The sequence below is a fragment of the Engystomops pustulosus genome, chromosome 5 (assembly GCF_040894005.1).
Source record: "Engystomops pustulosus chromosome 5, aEngPut4.maternal, whole genome shotgun sequence".
Taxonomy (NCBI): Eukaryota; Metazoa; Chordata; class Amphibia; order Anura; family Leptodactylidae; genus Engystomops; species Engystomops pustulosus.
Window position 1 is genome coordinate 150,775,101 of NC_092415.1, and position 24,349 is coordinate 150,799,449.

A 24,349-nucleotide genomic window follows, 5' to 3' on the forward strand; every position below is an offset into this window, starting at 1 on the left:
CATCCATGCATGCTGCCCCTGCTGTTTCCTGTCCATTTTGCCTCCACGATTCTCCACAGCGTCCACCAATGTCTCATTTCAACTCTCTATACCCTAGACGGTGGAGCACGAGAGGATATGCAGCACATCATCCTCTTATCAAACGAGCTGTGTCAGGCAGAATTTTCAGGTGTTTCACCAGATACATAGTGGAACTTGGCCCATCTGTCGCCGCCATGCTGGAGACCTGAAGTTGCAATCATAGCAGCGCAATATGAATGCCCCATACTGTCGCTCTTAATCATGGAAGTCGTCTCCATGGCTGCCTCCACATGTCGTCCCCTTATCAAAAGAGCTGTGTCAGGCTCATTTTTCGGGTGTTTCACCAGATACGTTATGGAACTTTTAACTATGTCGCCACCATGCTGTGTAATCGACTAAATATACCGTCAACCTTTTGTTCACATAGGAAATCATTTCAGCGCTTCTTGCTCACCTCCTTTGGTGAAGGTGAGTCTCCCATTGACTTCAATGGGGCTCGTTATTCGAGACGAGCACTCGAGCATCGGGAAAAGTTTGTCTCGAATAACGAGTACCCGAGCATTTTAGTGCTCGCTCATCTCTAGTTATGAAACTAATAAAAACGGAAACACTGTTGGGTAATACAGTGGAAAAAAATTTACTTATGGACATAGATGTATGTGATAAAATACACTGATGGATATATAGGAATGTAAAAAAGATATACAGTTTAATTAAAATGTGAAATACTTTTAATTAAAGAAGTTGCCCTGGAATAGTAAAACATGGTCGCTTTTTTTTTACCACCAGCATAAGGAGTTAAAAGAAGAGTGCATGCTTCCAGTGGGGGCACACATTATCATCTTCATCATTTTTAGTTAATTATTTCTGCATGAGTGTGGCTAGGAATATAAGGAAGCACTGTAGTGGCCTCATAGAATGCACCCACTTAGTGCACACGGCTATTCAGATAGAATTGTCCACAGTTACAGTTACAGGTCCGCAGGTTCAGTAGCAATATTATCTTATTCCATGGGTTGTTCTGGATGCGGCCATACCAAATATGTATTGTTTTTGTGGTGACTTTAATTTTTTTTCACTACTTTTCAGCATATCTAACAGGCATCTGCTGAAGGTAGCCCTGGCTGCCTTCATTGGACCCCAGAACTGCCTTGGAAACAATCGGCACCAACCTTGGATGAGTACAGTGAAAGCCTCATGGTGACTGCAGAACCTTAAAGGGGTATTCCCATGAAGATACGTTTCTTAAAATGTACCCAGGATAACAAAATAACACATTCTCTTATTCAATGTTATTAACAAAACTACATTTCACAGATATATTTCCAACCTGTCTCTATCAGTCCTAGTGTACACAATTGTGTTTGCCCATAGACCAAACCCTGGATCTTCTGAGTTTAGGGTCGGCTCTCTGTTCCCTGCAGTAGTCTGATCGCTGCATTCCAAGACGAGCTCACACAGACACTGACATCCTGCCAGCAAACAACAACACATCACACAGTGTGAGGAGAGTAAAGCTATAAGCTACAGACAGATAAAATCTATATCCAGGGGAGGGAGGTATATAGTAGAGCTGTGTGTGTTATATGTGAGTGAGCAGAGTGTCGTTGAGTGTTATATCCATCTCATGGAGCTAATCAACTCTCATCTCTGATCTGTTCATTCCTCTTTCTATGTGTCATATACTAGTACAATGTTCAGAAGCTAAATGAAAGTGTATATAAACCTGGACCCTGATTATCTAACCACATTGTCAGCACACGGAACTAGAGGAATCATAAAGTGTCTCCTTAAAGAGTCCCCAGCCATACCCTGGAATTTTATACTATCGGTGAGTTATAGGAGCTAAAACAGCAATAAAACGCAGTAAAATTGTAAAGTAAGGGGTTAAAATGATCTTTATTGTGTAAACATCATTAGTACAATTGAAATATGAGAATTTTCTTTCATGGGCAAACCCTTTTAAGGTGACTGTATATGACAGCAGAGCTCCCATAGTGATCATCAAGATGTAACTGTAAGTCATGGTGCAGGAACTTCCCTCGCCTTAAGACGTACAGTCATGTCAAGGTGGGGAAAGGGTTTAAGGCAGTGGTGGCACTCAGAGCCCTTTTTGTGGGCACCCAGGCCTTTACCCCACACAGAGTTTACCATCTAGGACTCAAGGCTTTCTCCTGTGATACAATACAACCCAGGACGTGCCAAGCTCAGTGCCATTTTAAAGTGATATCCTTGGCTGCCAGGGCTACAATGGATTGTCATTGGAGCTCCTGCTCTGGGTCTCCTGATTCTTCCTCTTCAGGGCACCCTGGAGGGAAGCTACAATCCAAATTTCTCCATCTTCTTTCTATTGTATTGGTGAACTCAGGACGCCAATACGATTAAAACCTGTCATACAGTTGGGATCAATAAGTTACTGCTTAAATTGTCATGCTGGCACTTTGTAACATATAAATGGGTTTTGGTTGTAGCTTGGGCACTCTGTCTTCAAAAGGTTAGCCATCACTGGTTTAAGGTCTAGTTCCAATTAAAAGTTTTTTTTTTTTTTTATTTTTAGGTCTGTGACTGTTTATCCATATAATACAATAGACTTGGCTAAACTGGGTGAAAATGAAAATGTTTTTCATAGTTTAGCAGGGACATTTTATTTGGAAATATTAATGTGTATTTATATACATTTATTTACATACATTGTATGCATTTTTTAATTTTATATGTCCCCCATGAGGTCATAAAAGACCCATGGGGGACACTGACATTTAAAAAAAATTTTGATTAAAAGGAAAGGAGAAGGCAGAAGCGGTAATAAACCGCTTCTACTTTCTCCCAATATGGTCTCCTGTTGTCTCTAAAAGAAGATAACACAGCAAAGACTATAAACGTTGTTGCAGACTCTAGCTCCGCATCGGTTGACATCTAAGGTCAGTGGGTGGTTGGCATAGAGTTTATAATCACCAGAATAAAAGTTTTCAATCAAGTGCATGGTTCATATCCAACATTACTTACATTCTTTAGGGACCACCAATACATATACAGTTTGTTACCTAATCTATCCATATAATAATATGAATACATAGAATGGCTGTATGCTGCATATCAGTATGAAAAAACATGAGGGTACCCTGTCAAGCACTACAAATGCATGGCCCGGGGGCCCACCTAGCTCAGTGGCCTATCAGTGGATCCAACCTGAAGGGCATTTTCACAACTGGACACATTTTTGGAACACATAATTCTTTCACCAACAGATAACCCCCTCTTTGGCAGTCAGGTCTCTTTTGGTCCAGAGAAAGGGTGGGCAAAATAGCTGCATGATAGTTTTGTAACAGCCCCGTGTATGTTGCTAGAATTTTTTTTTTTACTTTTGAAACTCATCTTTCCTTGCTACCCCAAAGCTGCAGAAGTTTCTTTGCTCCTGTGTTCGGCAATTGTTTGCGGATATGAAGCTGGCATACATGATGATGTCATCAAATCACATCTGCCGGCTTCAGAGCCGTATACAGGCACTGCACAGATATATAGTGCACAGATGTATAATGGACAAGCCTTCTTAGATTGGTAATAGATAAAAAAACAAAAAGTAGGGGGTAGACTGAGACAAGAGAGGTAGGAACTTGCAGCATTGTGGAGAATTGGATGAGGGCGATTTAAATTGTATTTGGAAGGTGACTGCCAAACGGTGCGGAGACTGACACATCCTGAATGCATCTGTCTTTCTGCTGCTTTTAGAATAGACTATAGGGGAGAGAGTAACAGAAAGATTAGTAGGGCGTTACAGTAATAGAGAACAACAATTATCAGCAAGAGTAGATTAAGGCGTGTTTTTAGGTTGCATGCGGCAGTAGCTTCACTTTTAAGGTCTGTCACAGGTGGCTGCACTTAGGGAGTTGGTAAAGATGGAAGAGTATCAAGGTCTTTTAGGACTAGAGATTAAATTGGTGAAGTAGATCTGTTTGATAAGGTGAAAGGGCAGCAGATTATAGTCTGGTAATTATAATTAAAGAATTGGTGTAAATGTAGATTCAAAAATGTTTAAAATGCAGTCTATTGGGTCCACATTGCCTCTCAAACCCAAAATAGAGGAGTGTAATAACTATTTGCTACTTTGTGTGGGTGCTGTGACTATTTGCTACTGCAGGGTCACATACTGGCCATGCTGGGGTCGCTGGTTATTTAACAAAATGTTTAGTTTTGTAGTTTCCCTCAAATGGCTGATTGTAATGGTTATGCTGTATAAATGTAACTCCTTGACAGCTTGAGGAGACTAAGCAATGGCATGATACTTTGATGAAATAGGAGGATTTTAGACTACACTAAGCACTTTCCACATTAGCATTGTTTTTCTTGTTGTTCTGAATAGGCATGGAATAAAAAAAGGGCCACATGTGTCTTTTGTCTTCTATTTGTTATAGTCCATATTCCCTAGGTAATAATTTTTAAATGGAAATAAAAACTAAAAAGACTGCTGTGATATGTCTGTCCACAAATAGAAAAGCTGAAATCTTATAGTAGGGACCTGTTTGTTCTTAATTTCTAAAACTTTTCCCCACATTTTTATGATACCATAAATTGCAACTATATGAATATGGACAGTAGAAAGCCACCATACAGTCTTTTGCTATGTGCCGAATAAACCTTTTCTACTGTTCAATGAGTGCTATGATTACATTATAAAAGGAGTATCTCCTACCCCCTAGCCCTTTGTAAATGAACAATACAGAAAAGCAGTGTTTCACATTTCACTAATCATCTAAATCAAAAGATCAGAGAAGAAGGAGGAGGAAAAAAGCAGAGGGAGGATGACTTGGTGGCAGTGTGGAGCGCAGTTACTCGCATCCTTTTCCACGCCTGTGTGAGTTTCAGTCTTTGTGCAAGCAGTGTCTCCCTTCAGTTAGCCATGCAGCCTCCTGTATAACACTGTGCAATGAGGGTGCTGCGCCTGTGCCCTTCAAGCAGCCTGCTTCAGGGGCTTGTGGCTTTGTTGGCAATCTGCATCCAGCTCCCAACCCTGGGATGGAATCAACAGGGTCACACTGAAGAGGATGTCTTCTTACTCCCTATTAATTCCTCCAGCAGGTACTTGGCCAACCTGGGGTTTGATCTCCCAACTGAGAAGAGCCCAACTGTTGAGAGTGTACAAGAGCTGAAGGTGACCCAGACAGGACCTACCAAGAGTCTGGCATCTCCCTCTCCTCCTCCTGTGTCCTCATCCAGCAGCACATGGGATACAAGCAGAGAGACTTTGATTGTGTCTCCTCATACACATCAGGAGTTTCCTGCCGCCCAGTCCCAGCAGCAGCAGCAGCTGTCAACTCACTGCAATATCAGTGTCCACAGGTTGATGCTGACCTCTCTTCTTGTGCGCTGGGGTCGCCAGCTAGGCTTCCAATGTGACCTGTTGCTCTTTTCTACAAATAATCATGGCAGAGCCTTCTTTTCCGCCGCCTACAACCGTGTTGTTTCCCCAGTCACCATTGAGCATCTTGGGGTTTCTGGGGCCCAGCAGGAATTTCGCCTCTGTGTAGGGTGTGGATGGTCAAGAAGCAGAAGGAGTGGCCACCTTAGGCATCAACATGCATCTTCTGCTGCATCTTCTACTTTTTCTTTCCTTTCATCATCTTCAACAGACCCTCACAATTCTTTACAAGGGGAATCCCTTAATTTCTGCTGCCTGGATTTTAGTTTAGAAGAGCTAAGATGGGAGCAGGGCTGGCGAATGAATCGGAAGCCCATTGAATCCACTTTGGTGGCCTGTTTCATGACTCTTGTCATCATTGTCTGGAGTGTTGCTGCCCTCATCTGGCCAGTGCCTATTATTGCAGGCTTCTTGCCTAATGGGATGGAACAGAGAAGGACAAGCAGCAAATAACATTTTGCCCTTTTAAAAGGCATTCCAGTTTATTACAGTAATTATATTTTATGTAATGTGATGTGAACATTTTCCGTTTTGTATTTCCCGAGACATGTAACTTAATACTCTTTAGATTATATAATTGAGAAAAAATGACAGATATAACCAATTTTGTTAGTTGTGTTTGTAAGTAAATGTATGATAATATTCCTTTATGAATGTAGACTCTTTAAACACGCACACTTATAGGGTTAATTGTAACAGTGATGGAAAACACTGCAACCCGTGGTGCCAAAGGTAAGTGATTTTTGATTTCTAGAGACAGTTCAGAGTTGGTTGTTGATCTGACGCAGAAAATGTTAAAAATGATGTTCATTGTTATATTTTGTAACAATATAAACATTAGAATAGTAACATATTTAAATATTACATTAATATATGACTTGTGATATATAAAGGTAACAATATTTTATTGACTTTAAATATTAACATTTGAGGATATTCTTACAAAAATTCACTAAAGACCATTGAATGCACATTTCTAATTACATCACGAATCTATACTTATTTTAACCATATACATTAATGACCACAAGTAGTGTGCTGGCTCTTTCAGCACAGGTGAAATGTGTTAAAAATCACCAATACATTTTTGCCACATATTTTCTTTTTTGTATGTACGTATGTGTTGTGTGATTGCAGACTGCCCAAATAAGCTGGTCCCAGAATTATAGCCACTATATAACTTTAAGCTATAACAGGGGGTAGGGGGCCTTGTGAAACTGCAAACATTTGTCCATAACATATTGTAAGAAATCATTGATGTGTAGAGTATGAAAAATAGACAATATAATGAATTTTATGCTTAAACTTTGGAATTCACATGAATGCTGTTCAGTACTTGGTGAAGGTTTCTTTAGAGTATGTATAAACTTTGGTCTTTGCAATTTAGCATTTTGAATGCATATACAATTAAAGCAGGGTGTTCTTTATTCCAAGGATGCAACGTTTCGGTGGATAACCACCTTTATTAAGCAGACAGTCCTCAACTTAAGGACACCCAACTTACAGATGACCCCTAGTAACAGACAGGCCTCAAAGGTTCCCATAACAACCCAAAATGTTCAAAATCCAATTGTTAAAATACTCTCTGGAGTTTCACTTACAAAATATACCAGTTCCAACTTGCATACAAATTCAACTTAAAAACAAACCTGCAGAACCTATCCTTTATGTAACCCAGGGACTGTCTGTATACACACACTGAAGTGTATATATATTATATATATAAAGAAAACCAAGTCCGCACAGTGGGGAAAAGAACCTCAATAGAGGGGGTGCAGAGCCTTCCTAGATCCTGGCAAGATCCTTCAGTAATAAAGTAAAAAAAAGTGTAGGCAGCACTCCAAAAATACAAAATTCCAAAGGGAGAGGTTTATTGAAACAGTGGCGACGTTCCGGTGTGAACCACCTTCATATATACACAAAAGTACTTTGAACCAGTCTAAATGTTAATACTCATTGACCAGTGTGCTTTTGTGACAAATATTCTACAAAAATAAGTCTACAATACAGGCCACCGAAACATAGTCCCTCAAGTATACTGCTCTTCCTCCTAGGAATTGTATACACAGAAAGTTTTCTTTACTGTGATTTTTAAAATCTGCCTAACATGTTACAGGGTTAGAGAAATTAAAGTCAAAATACCTCTGTGGCCTAATCTGTTGACTCCCTTGTGCTAACCTACAAGCAGTACAACAACCTTGCTTTATCTGAGTACATAGATACCAATTGATTTGCATAACCATGGAGACAAATAACTCTCCAAAAGATCTGAATACATAAAATGCTATAATTTTTTTTGCCAATGTACACATTACTTAGGACATTATTTGGGGCACTTTATGCCTACCATGTAAAATGTCTCTTTTAGGTGTCAATCTAGAATGCAGTCTCCCCTCATATACACATGGACATTAAACCTTTAAATACCAGAATGAAAAAAGTATATTCTATTATTACAATACATCTCTCTCAGTGTTGTCACATTACAATAAGGCCTTCTGGACACAGTGATTATTTTGGATGTGTATAAGGCATTGTTTCCACAACTAGCACACATTCCCGTGTATATCTGTGGGATTACACACATGGCCATTACTACTATTTTTTACACTATAAGGCGCACCGGATTAAAAGGCGCACCTAATTATAAGGATGAATGACCAGCAGGTGGCAGTACTGTGCACAAAGGCAGCTCTTGTCTGTAAGTACGGTTCATGTATAAGGTGTACTGGACTATAAGGCGCACCTTTGATTTATGAGAAAATCAAATGATTTTTTGTGCACCTTATAGTCCGAAAAATACTCCGAGCCAAAAAAAGTTAGAGCAGGTCTTAATCCTGCAGAAGTTTGTTTCTCGGGCGGTGTTTTCTACAGTCATCATAACTCATACTCCAATAACCCATGGGACGCAAACAATAGACCGTGGGAATGTGGTTTGCAGTCTCTAAAGAGAAAGCTTTTTTTTTGTAGCTCTACTGTTTACTGTGACTATAGGGTTGCCAGCTCTTGGAAATAGACCCTAGCAACCTCTATATGTATTAGTCTTGTGCTATACCTCTAGAGTCTTTGTTAGAACCTTGATGTACTGGGGCATCTGCTGGACCATTTTAACCCTAGCTGTCATCTAAAACTGCATCCAACTGAATGTATTACTTTGTTTGGCAGCTTTAACTTGATGGTTAAAATAATTAGTTGCACTAGGCTTCTTAGCAATACATAGACCAGATGATAAGATAAATTAGACAATAGAAGATGAAAGAGTCATAAAGCTCAGTTACCACAATGCTAAAATGTACAGTGATGGCTGCATAGATGATGCGAAATAGAGGAGGAACTCGCTTGTAGTCACAGAGCTCTTTAAAGGTTGAATGTATAGCAGCGTTTTCCATTCCTGGGCTGCATTTACACTTGGAAATCCATGAAATATCACATGTATCCTTTTATAAATGAACTAATAGTTCTCATGATGCTTTCGTAAGGAAGTAAATAAGAATATAAAAGTGGTTTGTATTTTATATCCTTTTGCCTGACAGTGATTCCTTCATTGAAGAATGTGTAGGTGTGAAGGCTTATTAACTGTTACCGAGGAAAAAGTGAACTTTGGATCCTAAGCAAAATCCATTTTCATGATTCATTTTGACATTTACTGTTGCACCTTATATAGGAGAAGACAATCACCTACTCAGAGCAACAAATTATGAAGCACAAACCATAGTAGAAAGGTTATGTGTAGAAGAGACCACTGTAGAAGTCAATTACAATTAAAATTGATTGTACGTAAAGGCAAGAGTAGTAGGGGGTAGTAAGGGGGTTAGTTGATGAGAAATGGCAGAATATTACAGTACAAGATATTTCTGCTATTTCTGTTGCATAGTTATTGTAAATCTACTTTAACACTAAAGTATATGCTCGGGTTTTCTTGGGGTGTTTCATCTGATACAAATCTTCTTATAAAGTCGAAATGGGAATATTGTTACTTGAATAAAGATTTCTTTTTTATAAAACCGAGTTATTTATGCATGTTTTTATTCACACATACCGCTTACAATTAACACCAACAAGTTCAATCTATGTCTCATTAGACCATAGAATCTTTTTACTCATAGTCTGGGAGTTTTACAGGTGTTTTTTTTAGCAAACTGTATGCAGGTTTTCATATGTCTTGCACTGAGGAAAGGTTTCCATCGGCACATTCTGCCATAAAGCCCCAACTTGTGGAGAGCTGCAGTGATAGTGGACTTTGTGGAATTTTCTCCCATTGCCTTACTCCATCTCTGCATAGCTCAGATCTTGTGGTTCTTCTTTACCTCTCATCAAGGCTCTTCTCCCACAATTGCTTAGTCTGGCTGGACGACCGGGTTGAGGAAGAGTTGTGGTCATCCCACACTTCTTCCATTTAAGGATTATGGAGGCCACTGTGCTCTTTGGAACCTTGACTGCTACAGAAATAATTCTGTAACTGTGTCTTCCCACAATTCTGTCTCTGAGCTCCTTGGACAGTTCTTTAGACCTCATGATTCTTATGTGCTCTCACATGCACTGTGAGGTCTTTTATAGGCATATTCCTTTCCTAGTCAAGTCCAATCAGTTTAAATAAAACACAGCTGGACTCCAATGAAGTAGTAGAACCATCTCATGGTGGAAGAAAGAAATGGAGAGCATTTGAGTTAAGTATGAGCAAAGGGTATGAATATATATATGTGATATTACAGTTCTTTCTTGTTTAATAAATTAGCAAAAATATCTACTTTTCTGTCTTTTTCTGTAAAGATGGGGTGCCGAGTGCACATCAATGAGCAAAAAAGAACTTTTTTGATCTTACCAATGAAGAACAAACCTACCCTGGATGTAAGCTGTTTGTACAAGTTGGAATATCCAACACAGCTTGATAACATTTAAAAGGTGTGGCTTTTTTTATACAAAGGTAAAAATGATACAAAATTATAAAGGATCAGATGTGGTAGCTGATAACGCTTGCCTATGTAATTTCAGGCAATAAACTACATTGACAGGAGGAATAGAAATGGCAAGTTGTTGGAATAATAAGATCTAAACATTTACCATTAATGGTAACTAGAAGAATTAATCATGCAGACATTAGAAAATTGTAGGTGGGTAACCTGGGGCAATGTATAGTAGGGGTGTGGTGGATGAGGTGTATACAAACTAAACTGTGACTGTGTGTTTTAATGCAATTTGATGAAGCTTCAGAAGACCTGCAAAGATTCCTGAAGATGATCCACAGTGAAAACTACCCACTTTCGAATGATTGTCTTTTGGCGCTATTGCTTTCATAGGAGAACACTGCTGAATGTTCCTGACGGAAATTCAGCAGCTTGTCAGTTTTGTGTGGTCACAGCCTCAGGTGAATTGACAGATCCTCTTTAATATTCTGCAGGTGATACAAAACATATTACCAGGGCAGTCACGGGTGTTTTCCATAGACAGAGCATGACCTTTTGGGGATTTCTTTAGAAGTGGACTTGAGAAACACCAATATTCCTGTTTATATAAACCTTCCTCTAGCTAAATTATAATTGTAGAATTTTTTATAAAATGGTAAGCACTGTGTACATTAGCAAGAGGAGAAAGTAGTGTATGTTATAATGGACTAACAGGGGAATCAATTTCTATATCAGCATGTAGATCATTAACAACATTTAAACTGGCATACTAATTATATGATAAAGTACTGATCACTATTATGAAAAAAAAAAAAAAGAATTTACAAATCTCAACCTGGAGCTTGATTTGAACAATTAGTTATAAAAACCTAATCTGGTATATTTCAGGAAATGTGTGTGAGGTGATGGACATTTTAGAAGAACATATACAACGTATTCAACCTTATGGAGCGTCCATTACTAAATCATATAGTACAGAACACCTGCTCTGATTTACAACTATTGTAACCTCCAAAATATATTTGCATAATTGTACCAGGAAATGTGCAATCAAGACATAGCATAGCACACAGTGAATAGCTCATGATCAGCTGCTTTACAAACAAAAAACTGATCCGATTCCATAATGATTGGCATCCCTAGAGGTGACAATAATTACTGTTAGCTATATATGGAAAAAAATACCCAAGGGGAAAGTACAAACACACTATAAGATTTTCATTAAAAGGGATTAAAAAAAAAAAAAAAAGTACAGAAACAACAAATAAAAAAAGAGTAGTAAGGATGAACTACTTGCTATAGATATGACACTAAACTATTAAGGCTACTTGTTGTACTGCCACAAACAACAGATCTGTGATCAGTGTGTAAGAAATATCTAATCTGTAAGTCCGCATAAATGGTCTCTATGCCATTCATTTTTTATTTTTGCACAAAAAAAAATACAGAAGGCTGGCAAATTATGTAACTAGCTAGTCCCAACCTCTTGAAGGATCGCATTCAAGTGATCTGCAAATATGGACAACACAAGGACAACACCTACGTGTCATCTATGTTTTGTCTGGATTTCTCATGTTCCCATTAGACCTCAAAAACAAGGGCAAAAATAGGACTAGCTCTAAGTTTTCAACAATCTCAACTTGGATCAGTTAAAAACCTGTTTATGTGCATGGGTCCTTCAAAGTTAATGGGGCTCATTTACTAAGGGGCCGAATTGCCGCGTTTCCCGAATATTATTGTTTTGTGCCGTTTGTCCCCGAATTGCCCCGGGTTTTTGGCGCACGCTGGCTTGCATGCGACGGAAATGGGGGGGGGGCGTGGCCATCGGAAAACCCGACGGTTTCGGAAAAACTGCAACTGTTGTGGACACAACACCTTTTAATCCATGTTGTTACAGTGGGGCTGCAGTCAGTGGTCTTTTCCAGCTCAACATTGGTTGGGAGTCTGGAAAGAAATTCTTTAAAGCGAACCTGTCACTAAGAGTGTAATTTTTAGCTGGTGACATATTCCAATATACAATGCTGTGCTGATTTTAAAAAATGCCTTTGTCTGAATAATTTCAGTACTGTATAGAACTATATTTTACATTACATGGCTTCCTGCCAGCAGCGTGTGGTGAGTCCCAAGGAGGGGGGCCACTGCATCAGCTTGTTTCTCAATCTCCTCAATGTATTCTTCCTGTACTCTTCACTCATGTAGCTACCTCCGCAACTCCCCCTTTACTTCGCCATAGCTCACCACCACAAGCTCCCTCTTCCTATTAGACAGACATGAGAGGGGAAGAGGGAGCTCGATGAGTAAGGCGTAGAGGAAGAATCCATTAAGGAGAGTGAGACACAGGTTAGTGCTGCTGCCCACTCCCCTGGGACTCACCCCACACAGTCTGCAGAGACCTAGATAATGTGAAATTAAATTTTATTAAGTACTGCCAACAAAAGCATTTTTTAAATCAGCATAGCATAGGATATGCTGACAGGTTCACTTTAAAACATTTGAAAACAAAAGTGTCAAATCCCATTAGAGTATTGCATAAAAAACCTGCAGCATAAAATGATGTCTACTGCAGGTTAAAAATGAGCTGATAGCAAAGAAGCAGAGAAAATTGTAAATTTACTCAACTCACCAGTAGAGTCACTGATAAGTTTGTATCTGTGCAAGAAAAAAAACATAGTCCTGGGCCAGTCCCAGTAAAATAATGATGAAAGAAAATAGCAAATGGTAATCAGGATCAGCAGGCGTCAATGCAATTAAAATATGTTAAAAAAGGAAGCAGAGGTCTCAGCCCTTACTCATACCCAGTATGATTACTTGGTATGAGTAAGAACAAATGCTTACAGACCAAAATGTGTCACCTCCCATTTTTTGTAGTGATCAACAACATTTTGAATGTTAAAATTAAAGGAAACCTACCACTTTTAGTGGCAGGTTTCCGATGGCAATACCGAGCACCAGCTCAGGGTGAGCTGGTGCCGGAGCTTATTTTAGTTAGTGTTTTAAACCGCGGTATCACGGTTTAAAACACTTTTTAAACTTTATAGCCGGCGCAGGCAGGTACGTGCTCGGCGCAGGCAGGTACGTGCCATCGGAAACCTGCCACTTCAAGTGGTAGGTTTCCTTTAAAGATAATTTTAAGTTTTCTTTTTTGCATTGATGTCTGCCTGTGCATCCTAGCAGGAAATTCAACCATTTCTATACAAAAGTTGAAATTTGCCCTTACCCATAGTTAAAGGGGTATTCTCATCAAGGCATTAACATTCAATTTAACAAATCTGTCACATACATACAGTTCTTCAATTGCATGTTAATAAAAAAATTACCTGTGTGCAGATAATTTCCCCTAAATGTTACCATGTTGTCCCTAATAAATAAGTTAGTTGTCTTTGGTTGCGACCATCCCGCACTCTTACAAAGGTGGCAACACATGCGCTATTGAGTCCTGTCTGACCACCTGGATTTAACGTTCATTACTACAGGATGTTTGTGGAACGTGCAGTATCTCATGGATATTTCATATGCAAACAATATTACTGCATATACTCAAATAAAGGGGCCTCGGCGTATATATATTCGAGTCGGCTTATACTTACCAAAAAAAAATGGGAAAACCTATTGACTTGAGTATAAGCCTAGGGCGAAAAATGCACTGACCACAGCCTCCCCCAGTATGTAGCTATTCCCAAGTATATAACCACCCAGCATTCCCACAGTATGCAGCCAGCCCCAGTTTGCCCAATTTATAAAAAAAGAAAGTTAATAACTCACCTTTCTGACGCCCCCGGACATCTTCCGGGAGCAGCATGGATGGAAGAGAGGACCTGCGGGGGGCGCAGGAAAGGTGAGTTATTAACTTTTTTTTTTTTTTGAGTTGAATATAAACCAAGTTTGGGTTTTTCAGCAGATTGTTTGTGCTGAAAAATTCGGCTTATAGTCAAGTATATACAGTAGTTTTCTTTGTGAAATCACTCCAGCAATGCTAGTCTTATCCAAAGACATCAATCCTGTTTCTACGTAAACATGGCTTTTATGGGAAATTATTTGCACACAGGTACATGTTTTGTATTAACATCCAATTGAAGAAATGTATGTATATGGCAGATGAATTCAATTAAATGTCAGTGCCCGGATAAGAATGCCCATTTAAGTCCACAGCTACTAATTAGTCTTCCACACCTGGAATCACTGAAGAATACCTAACATGCCTTGGAATAAAGCCTCATGCACAGGATCCAATATGCATGCGGGACACAAACAGTGGCACGGTTCATGCGGCACACTGAAATGCCCACTAGAGGGTTATGGGGCACAATCGTGTGCATCAGACCTAACCTCTTATATTAGATTGAAGTTACAAAGTAAAAAAGATTACTGATGGGAAACATGTTCCATGGAGCTCATTGTTTAAATAGAGCTTTTACAAAAGAGCAAGAAAAAAACCCCTGTAATCTGGATATCTTGTGATGTTATCAAACCATTGTTTACAGGGCTGCAGCAACACAGGGAATTCCCAGAGGTTAGCTGCAAAAAATACACAATGCAATTATTTTTCTGATGTTCTGGTGACATGGCAGCTGTAAACTGTATTCCCATGAGCCAACAATTATGTCTGTGCTTTCTTTTGGTTTAATGAAAATGCTCTATACTTCCTCAGTGACAGTAGTGACTGCATTCTTCTGACTAATACTTTTGCTTTTTTTGTCTCATTTCCTAAAGTAAACCTTATGGCGCATGATATGTGAAGGGAGCTAGATATTGTGCATGTTTACTTTATCTTCCTTAGCTGTAAATCAGTTATTGAGTTGTCCCATGAGCTAATCGTGAGTATTAAAAACCTTTTTAAAATGATTGAACACAATTTCTTTGAAATATTACACATCAATCAATGAAATATGGTTCTAATATTGCAAGTATGTTATGTGTTCTACATACTGGTTTTGTAACTTAATGTTGCTTTCGCTTTATAGGGTTAGCCAAGGTATTTGTATTGATGTCTTAACTGTAGGATCAGTAATTGTGCCAGTGATAAACATGTCATAGGTAAGGAAAGCAGGTTGCTCCCCTGTCCCTCTGGTGGCTGGAATTAAAGAATGCAGCGGACGCTCTGGTTTAGAGGGAACACATCACCAGCTTTTATATAGCGCCATCCTTTTTCACCATTAAGCTAACAGCCCCCTCAATTAGACTATAAATTATACTTTTAGTATTAGCATGTTGATGTATTGAGGATAGTGGACAAACTATATAGGTTGAGTGAAGTAGTCAGGCTTTCAGTGTACAAAATAATTATACACCACCCCCAGTCTGAGCCTCTCAAAACAGATGTCGACAACCTTGGTACACGCCCCAAACCCATTTTCTTCTACAGTGCTCCAGGAGTGCCAAAAGTCTGTGGAGAACATTTCTCACATCAGCAAACTTTCTGAACTTCAAATTTATGCTAAGGACCTATAACTCTGCCCTTCACCTTACCAAACAGGTCTATTTCACTCATCTGATATCCCCTCTCTCTAATAATCCCAAAAGGCTCTTTGAAACTCATCAGTCCTTAGGAACACAAAAAGGAGCAGCCATGTGTCACAGGCCTTGGGGCTGAATATCTGGGCACCTACTTTAAAGATAAAATTGATTGCATTCCTCAGGAAATAATTTCTCAATCCACTCGCTCAATTAATCCCCTTTCCACCGGTACTTCACCCTGATCACTCTCTTCCTGTTCTCTGCCAGTTACAGAAAAGGAAATGTCAAGATTTATTTCCTCTGCTTGCTACAGTACCTGCATTAGTGACCCCATCTCATACAGTCCCTCTCCCAGTAGTAACTTCCTAACCTCACTAAAATCTTCAACCTCTCTCTTTCTTCTGCTGTCTTACCCTCTTTTTTTCAAGCATGCTGTTGTTACCCCATTACTAATAAAACCTTCCATGGTAGTTACCCATCCAGTACTATTAATTACCGACTAGTCTCTAATCTACCTTTCGTTGCCAAACTCCTGGAACGCTTGTCTTTCAGACCAAACACTACCCGGATGCCCCTTGGCCGTTCCAGTCAATGCACTGGTTGCCCATCTCCTTCAGAATACAGTTTAGAATTATCACCCACATCCACAAAGCTCTGCACAATGCTACACCTCCCTATCTCTCCTCTCTCTTATTTTAGTATATTGCCCATCAATCTTAAATTATTCTTTTCCTTAATTTGAACCTCTTACGTCTCCAGGACTTCTCCCAAGCAGCACCAAATCTCTGAAATGCCCTTCCCGAGACTCAGAATCAGATTAATACCAAACATCCAAAGCAATCCAATGTTTTTAACCCTTTCCTTTGCATAATTTCTGGAAATTGTCGCATTATTGACCAGAGCAATTTTTACAATGTTGACATGTACAAATAAAACCAAAATTGCAGCATAAAGAATTACTGTATATTTTAAAAGCAGACATTTCCCTATTTTCAAAATGGCGTTAAAGAGTTTATAGACACAGGCACACTCATGCATGTTTGATTCAAAGTGTAAAATTTAATTAAAAAATGCAGAGAAATTTACTTATACATGTAATAGATATAAATGTGTAGATTTCAAATACATCATAGCCATATGTTCACATAAATAAAATGATTATAATATCACTAAAACCGAAATAACCAAAAATCGTCTTTCAGCTAGAAATTTAAAGAAATATAGCAATAAAACTGAATAAAAAGTAAAGGCACCCATAAAACCTGGCAATTACATTTGTCTTGATTAATAGTTGAGGCCTGTTTTACATAAAACTCACAACAAAGCACAGGTTTATGCACAAATAGGGATGTAAGAATAATAACACAAAGTGAGCAGATTTATACACTCACAGGCCACTTTATTAGGTACACCATGCTAATAACGGGTTGGACCCCCTTTGACCTTCAGAACTGCCTCAATTCTTCGTGGCATAGATTCAACAAGTTGCTGGAAGCATTCCTCAGAGATTTTGGTCCATATTGACATGATGGCATCACACAGTTGCTGCAGATTTATCGGCTGCACATCCATGATGCGAATCTCCCGTTCCACCACATCCCAAACATGCTCTATTGGATTGAGATCTGGTGACTGTGGAGGCCATTTGAGTACAGTGAACTCATTGTCATGTTCAAGAAACCAGTCTGAGATGATTCCAGCTTTATGACATGGCGCATTATCCTGCTGAAAGTAGCCATCAGATGTTGGGTACATTGTGGTCATAAAGGGATGGACATGGTCAGCAACAATACTCAGGTAGGCTGTGGTACCAAGGGGCCCAAAGAGTGCCAAGAAAATATTCCCCACACCATGACACCACCACCACCACCAGCCTGAACTGTTGATACAAGGCAGGATGGATCCATGCTTTCATGTGGTTGACGCCAAATTCTGACCCTACCATCTGAATGTCGCAGCAGAAATCGAGACTCATCAGACCAGGCAACGTTTTTCCAATCTTCTACTGTCCAATTTCGATGAGCTTGTGAAAATTGTAGCCTCAGTTTCCTGTTCTTAGCTGAAAGGAGTGGCACCCAGTGTGGTCTTCTGCTGCTGTAGCCCATCTGCCTCAAAGTTCGATGTACTGTGCATTCAGAAATGCTCTTCTGCCTACCTTGGTTGTAACGGGTAGCAATTTGAGTCACTGTTGCCTTTCTATCAGCTCGAACCAGTCTACCCATTCTCCTCTGACCTCTGGCATCAACAAGGCATTTCCGCCCACAGAACTGCCGCTGACTGGATGTTTTTTCTTTTTCGGACCATTCTCTGTAAACCCTAGAGATGGTTGTGCGTGAAAATCCCAGTAGATCAGCAGTTTCTGCAATACTCAGACCAGCCCTTCTGGCACCAACCATGCCACCTTCAAAGGCACTCAAATCACCTTTCTTCCCCATACTGATGCTCGGTTTGAACTGCAGGAGATTGTCTTGACCATGTCTACATGCCTAAATGCACTGAGTTGCCGCCATGTGATTGGCTGATTAGAAATTAAGTGTTAACGAGCAGTTGGACAGGTGTACCTAATAAAGTGGCCGGTGAGTGTATATATCACAATGCATATATGTCAGGCTTCAAGGTTGTGCATCCTCTGGACCACTGCGGATGATGACGCAAGCCACAACCTGGGACCGGAGTCTAAGTGGTACCCGGTTTTCACCAGAGCCCACCTCAAAGCAAGATGGTCTTGCTGCGGCATAGTACCACCAGGTCGTTCCACAGGCGTGACTTGTACGCAGTGGCAGCCAAGGTCGAGGTACAGAAACGGCAGGCAATCTCGTAGTCGGGGACAGGCAGGAGGTCAGAACGGGCAGCACAGGATCGGAGTCAAAGACATAGCAATAGGTCAAGGCAGGCGGCAAAGGAGTGAAGTCAAAGGCAGAACCAGGGTCACAACGGCAATACACAGAAACAGCACACGGCATAAACAAGCTTTCTCTAGGGCACTAAGCACAAAGATCCGGCAGGGATCACAGGAAGAGGCAGGATTAAATAGATTACCTGGAATGGCCAGCGGCAATTAATGGTGCACTGGCCCTTTAAATCTTCAGAAGCCGGTGCGCGCGCGCCCTAGGAGTTGGTGACGCTCGCGCACGGCCAAAGATGATGGAGCAGCCGCGGCGGGGAACGCAGGAGCCGGGGTCTGTGAGTCGCGCCTGCGGCACGCTGGCGAGCCCGCAACAATATACAGTACAATATACAGTACATAAACAAGAATTTACGCCCCCAAGAATGCTAAAACATAAACCATGCAATATTTGGTTGCAACCCACAAATTTGTTTAAAAATATTTAACACACAAAGTAAAAAAACAGAATTCTGTGCTGTCAAAATCATCTTTTTTTTTTCAGAAATCACTTCCTACCATGTATACAAAAATTTTAAGACCTTTTTAATTCATATACACTACCACCTCCATGCAACTTTGCAGCAAACAATATAAAATGCAAAAATTACATGAAAATTTTCACTAAAATATGTACAAATACAGACTACTTATAAAGAAAATGTACTTTACTAAAACAGTTAGATGTGAGGAGTTCATACATACCCCACATGTGTATATTCATCAAAATATGCAGCAAAGAGAACATTAAATTCACAAGGGGCGCTAAACATTTTTTGCAGAAAATTGCACTGAGCTTCACACAGATCTATCATTGTTTGCTCACTTACACAATGGTGACCCAAATAAAAACCTATATATGCACAAACCGAGCTAATGAGATAATAAAAGTCACTTTTAAATGTGCGCCATTGTATTAGCCACACAATAAAGGAACCTTCCGCAGTTCAAAATCATTTGAGTTAGAATGCCATAACATATGTGTCAATAATGGAGTATGGTGTGAAATAAAAACATTATTCAGGAATGTGTGTGTCTTTATTGTGTTACCTAACTTTTTGGACATGTTCTGGGTTGTGGTGTGAATATGTAGCAACGTTAGGCGAACAGGATTGGATGTTCATTGTTTCACTAAATTTATGTGAAAAAAAACATTGCTCAATATATGTGTGCTCTCAGATTATTCTGGATAGGAGATGGTTAATAACATGAACATTAGTTAAAGGAAATACATTTTTTTAAAAACACAAAAACCATCTAAGGATACTCACCTATGCTCCTCCTAATTCTGATCCCGGCGCTGTCCTAAGCAAGACAAACTGGGATCACCTGAAAAAGAAAGTTATAAAAAGTAGCACGGGAGGGGGAATGGGGAGTCTTTCTATAGTTGGTCTCAGGCTGCAGAGAGGCCAGGTTCACTACTTACTGAGGTTACCAAGAATTACTATTGATGGCCTATCCTCAAGTAAAACCATCAATGGTTCATTAATGGCAGGCTCTTCATCATTGTCTATACACAGGACATGGAGGCCAAAAAGGGTTGGCTATAATGCTGGTCGGGGGCAGCGTCTGTACTCAGCATACCTGGGCATGTTCCAGGGCCCAGAGCTGCTGGGGAGGCCCACATAAAGCTGTACATAAGAAATACATGGGGGTAAGAGGGGTCTGTATATAATGAATCCATAGGATGTGACGAGAGCTTATATAAATTAACCATGAGGGGGCTGTATATAAAATAACCATTAGGGAACTGTTACTGTTGATATGATAAACTAGGGAACAAAAGCCTGTTTTAAGTTCTGAATTTTTATTACCGCCATGTGAGTTCACTTCAAAGGGGCCCACTGAGGCGTTGTCGCCCAGGGGCCTATGAAACCTGGAGCCGACCCTGTTCCTGGTACCAGTCCACAGATGTAACTATGACTCTGGTTCCTACTGACTTTTAATGAGAGCTGTGGATGCAGTAATGGTCAGAAAACTGGTAAGAATTCTCTCCCTATAGCGTTTTCTGTATCACCATTTTAAAAAAAATGTCATCTTTACAATGATTCCATGAACCATGGGCTGCTATACAGAACAAGTCAGGGGTGTCTGAAGTGAGGCTTCCCCTTAATAACTCATCTGAGTGACTCTTCTCGGCTCATTTGCATATGCCATTAGAGGGAATTTACTACTAGTAAGTATATATAATAATTTAACCAAAATATCATCTGTCACATGACGTATCGGACGTATATATGTTATTTGTGCATATATTCATCTATAAACTGCAAATAAGTCAGTACAAATGATATACTTTTGGCTAAACATTTGTCAAACTTGTATGAGTCATGTAATAAAATATGCTACACAGAGTCCTAGTATCCAGGTATGTGCGAGTTCTTCTGAATTATCACTCTTGTAGATATTACATTATAAATGAATAACTTAGCAGTTTAGAGGCTCACATGTACTTAAAGAGTGATAATTACACAAAGTAACACAATTACTTCATTCGAGCATTAAAATGATAGGATAAAAGTTAGAACAAAGTAAGTAAACCTCTATAGGATCCTACTGCCCTGTAGCTTCATCTTTTATCTTCTTTTTTAACCTCTTATCTTCACACCTTTTCACATTAATGGCCAGGCTAGCTATTTTTAATTTTTTTTTTAGTCTATGCCTTCTACAAGTTCTAAGAGTTTTATTTACAGTCCACTATGGCTGCTATGGCTGGTTCTTGCAGTGATTGCGGCTATTAACCCTTTCGTTGCCGCCGGCAAAGTCGCCGGCGGCATTTAAAAGACGATCGCCGCGCCCCCGAACGTCATCGGGGGGCGGCGATCGGTTGCCATGGTAGCCTCGGGTCTTCGTTTGATCCGAGGCTATCTGGCATCTGCAGATTCATTACAATGAGCCAGTGGCTCATTGTAATGAATGAGCTGCAAAAATGCCATATATTGCAATACAGAAGTATTGCAGTATATGGTAGGAGCGATCTGACCATCTAGGGTTAATGTACCCTAGATTGTCTAAGAAATAGTGGGAAAAAAAAAAGAAAAAAAAAAGTTTAAAAAATAAAATAAATTAATAAAATATTAAAAATTCAAATCACCCCCTTTTCCCTAGAACTGATATAAAACATAATAAACAGTAAAAATCATAGACACATTAGGTATCGCCGCGTCCCAAAATGCCCGATCTATCAAAATATTAAAACGGTTACGGCCGGCGGTGACCTCAGAGACGGGAAATGGCGCCTAAATGTCCGAAATGCGACTTTTACACCTTTTTACATCACATACAAAATGGAATAAAAAATTATCAAAATGTTGCACAGACCTAAAAATGGTAGCAATGTAAAGGTCGGCTCATTTCACAAAACATGACACCTTACACAAAGGTATGAAAAAGTTATTAGCTTCAGAAGATAGCAAAAAATTTTTTTTCTTTTTTCTACACATTCGTTTTTGAATTTTTGAAAATGTATTAAAACACAATAAAGCCTATATAAATTTGGTATCACCGCGATCGCACCAAACCAAAGAATAAAGCTGAGGTGTTATTTTGAGTGCACAAAGTCGTAAAAACTGAGCCCACAAGAACGTGACGCACATGCGTTTTTTTTTTCAATTTTTTCACATTTGGAATTTTTTTTCAGCTTCGCAGTACATGGCATGTTAAAATAAATAACATTACGGGAAAGTAAAATTTGTTACGCACAAAATAAGCCCTCACACAGGTCTGTACACGTAAAAATGAAAAAGTTATGGATTTTTCAAGGTGGAGAGCGAGAAATGAGCGAAAAAACCCTGCGTCCTTAAGGGGTTAATAGCACAATTTTGGGTTTCACATTGTTCTTTTATTAATCTTTACTGTGAAGTATATTTTAAAAAAGAATGCAAATCTGAGATTACGCACACAGCAATACCAAATGTATAGGGTTCTTACTTTAAATGACCCTCATGTGCATAGTGAAATTCTTTTTGGCATGCAATCGGAGCTCACCATGGTGTCTAAAGGGTTAAACACCCGTTTTAAGCCCTTCCTTGGGGAGATAAGACAGAGGAATGTTACCTGCTCCTGGGGTTTCCCTTTTTGTCTGCACGTTTGACACAAGGATAGCATATGCACACCCTACGACATCGGCTAAGGTGTCGGAAATCATGCCTTCTCTGGGCTTCCCAGCTCCTATCATCACTAAATGGCCAAAGCTCCCAATTCCTGAGGGCCCTGGAGTGGCCCCTCCGCTCCCAGCCAGGGCTCTAAGGGCAGAGCAGTTTCCTCTGAAAGCTCCATATAACCCTCTCGCTTTGACTGCACAGTTCAGTTCCATTGAGGGTCACGAATGGCCCAATCTTCCTCAGTCTTATAGCTGGACATTCTAATGGCCACAGATTACTTGTCTTAACTATATTGCTTAAAGGGGTATTCTGGGAATATGAACATCTGATACAAAAACCCATGATGGTATAAATAAATGAATGTAACAAAAATGAGCTTAAATTGTTTGATTTTATGATTCACAAAATTTTATGGCCTCTCTAAAGTTATCACCAAGATGTCCGCCACTGGAAACTACAATTCCCAAGATCCTTTAGTTCTCAGTATTTGCTCCTGTCTCTTAATGTCTGCTCCTAGTGATGATGTAACAGGTTTTCTTGCTCTGTTACCATAGTAATGATGTGTAACTGCCATCAAGACAACACAGGCCATACTGGATGCACTGCAACCAACCGACTACAGCCAAACTTAGTGGTGATCACATGACCGGCCCAGGCAGGGGGAGGACATGTGATGTGGACATGTGACTAGCGGCCATCTTCTGTCCTGCAACGGACCGCGCGGAGGAAATTAACGGACTGATTAAAGGGCCAGTAGCATTTTATTTCTTCATTACAGTCTATGTCCACAGCATTTTTCTGCTAACGGGAGCAAAATTTTAAATGACAACTAATTACATATTAGATTATATTTTAAGGACCCATTTGTATATAAATTATGCTGATTCCTGGAATACCCCTTTAATGCTCTTTAGATATTCCTGATTTACATAGAATGTTTATGCCTAGGTAGTCCATCATTTAGATTTTTTGTTAATTAGAGGACGCAGTTATTAAGGATCTATCAATACCATGTTTAACATTATTTTATAGGCATTTGATAGGATGAAACATGGGAACTTTCTCTGTACTTCAACTATAGCAACTAGGGTTTAAATATTCGCCCTCTTAGTCCACCCATTTCCCCACTGGGAATCCAGCAGGCCTGAACATGTGTACTTAGGTTATACCCCAATTTAGTGTTATATTTGATTTTTGTTTCCTGGGCTATCCTTTGTCTTTATTCTGTATATTGTGTTGGTTGAGTCGTTGTCTACTTACTTGTCATGGTTTCCTTTAGGTGTTTCCATTGTTCTTGTCCTTTGAAGCAAAAGATAGCTCAAAGAGGCTTTTTTGAATATGGAGACAAATGTGGGGCTTGGTTGGCCAAAGCAATCCTTCTGCGTGTCCCGACCACTCATGTTTTTGCCATCAATTCCCCGGCCAAAGGGTTGGTACATGAGGAATATCAGACTTTGGATGAGTTTTCCGAATTTTAATCCAACTTGTACGCCGACTCCCATGTCTTTATTGTCTATAAAAGCTGAAAAAGCCTTCAGTCAAGTCCACTGGGGGTTCATGGAGGCCA

General features: G+C 39.7%; 1 protein-coding gene and 1 long non-coding RNA gene across 2 annotated transcripts; both read left to right on the forward strand.

The window, feature by feature from the left end:
* The first annotated feature begins 529 nt into the window (after positions 1-529).
* LOC140133335 (uncharacterized) lies at positions 530-9,445 on the forward strand. The gene is made up of 2 exons (XR_011855869.1): positions 530-604; positions 9,160-9,445. It is a non-coding gene; the product is annotated as an uncharacterized lncRNA (long non-coding RNA).
* Positions 4,801-9,445, forward strand: TMEM158 (transmembrane protein 158). Its single transcript, XM_072153405.1, has one exon. It carries the CDS (start codon positions 4,946-4,948, stop codon positions 5,888-5,890), a length of 945 nt encoding a protein of 314 aa, XP_072009506.1. The 5' UTR covers positions 4,801-4,945; the 3' UTR covers positions 5,891-9,445.
* Positions 9,446-24,349: the final 14,904 nt, after the last annotated feature.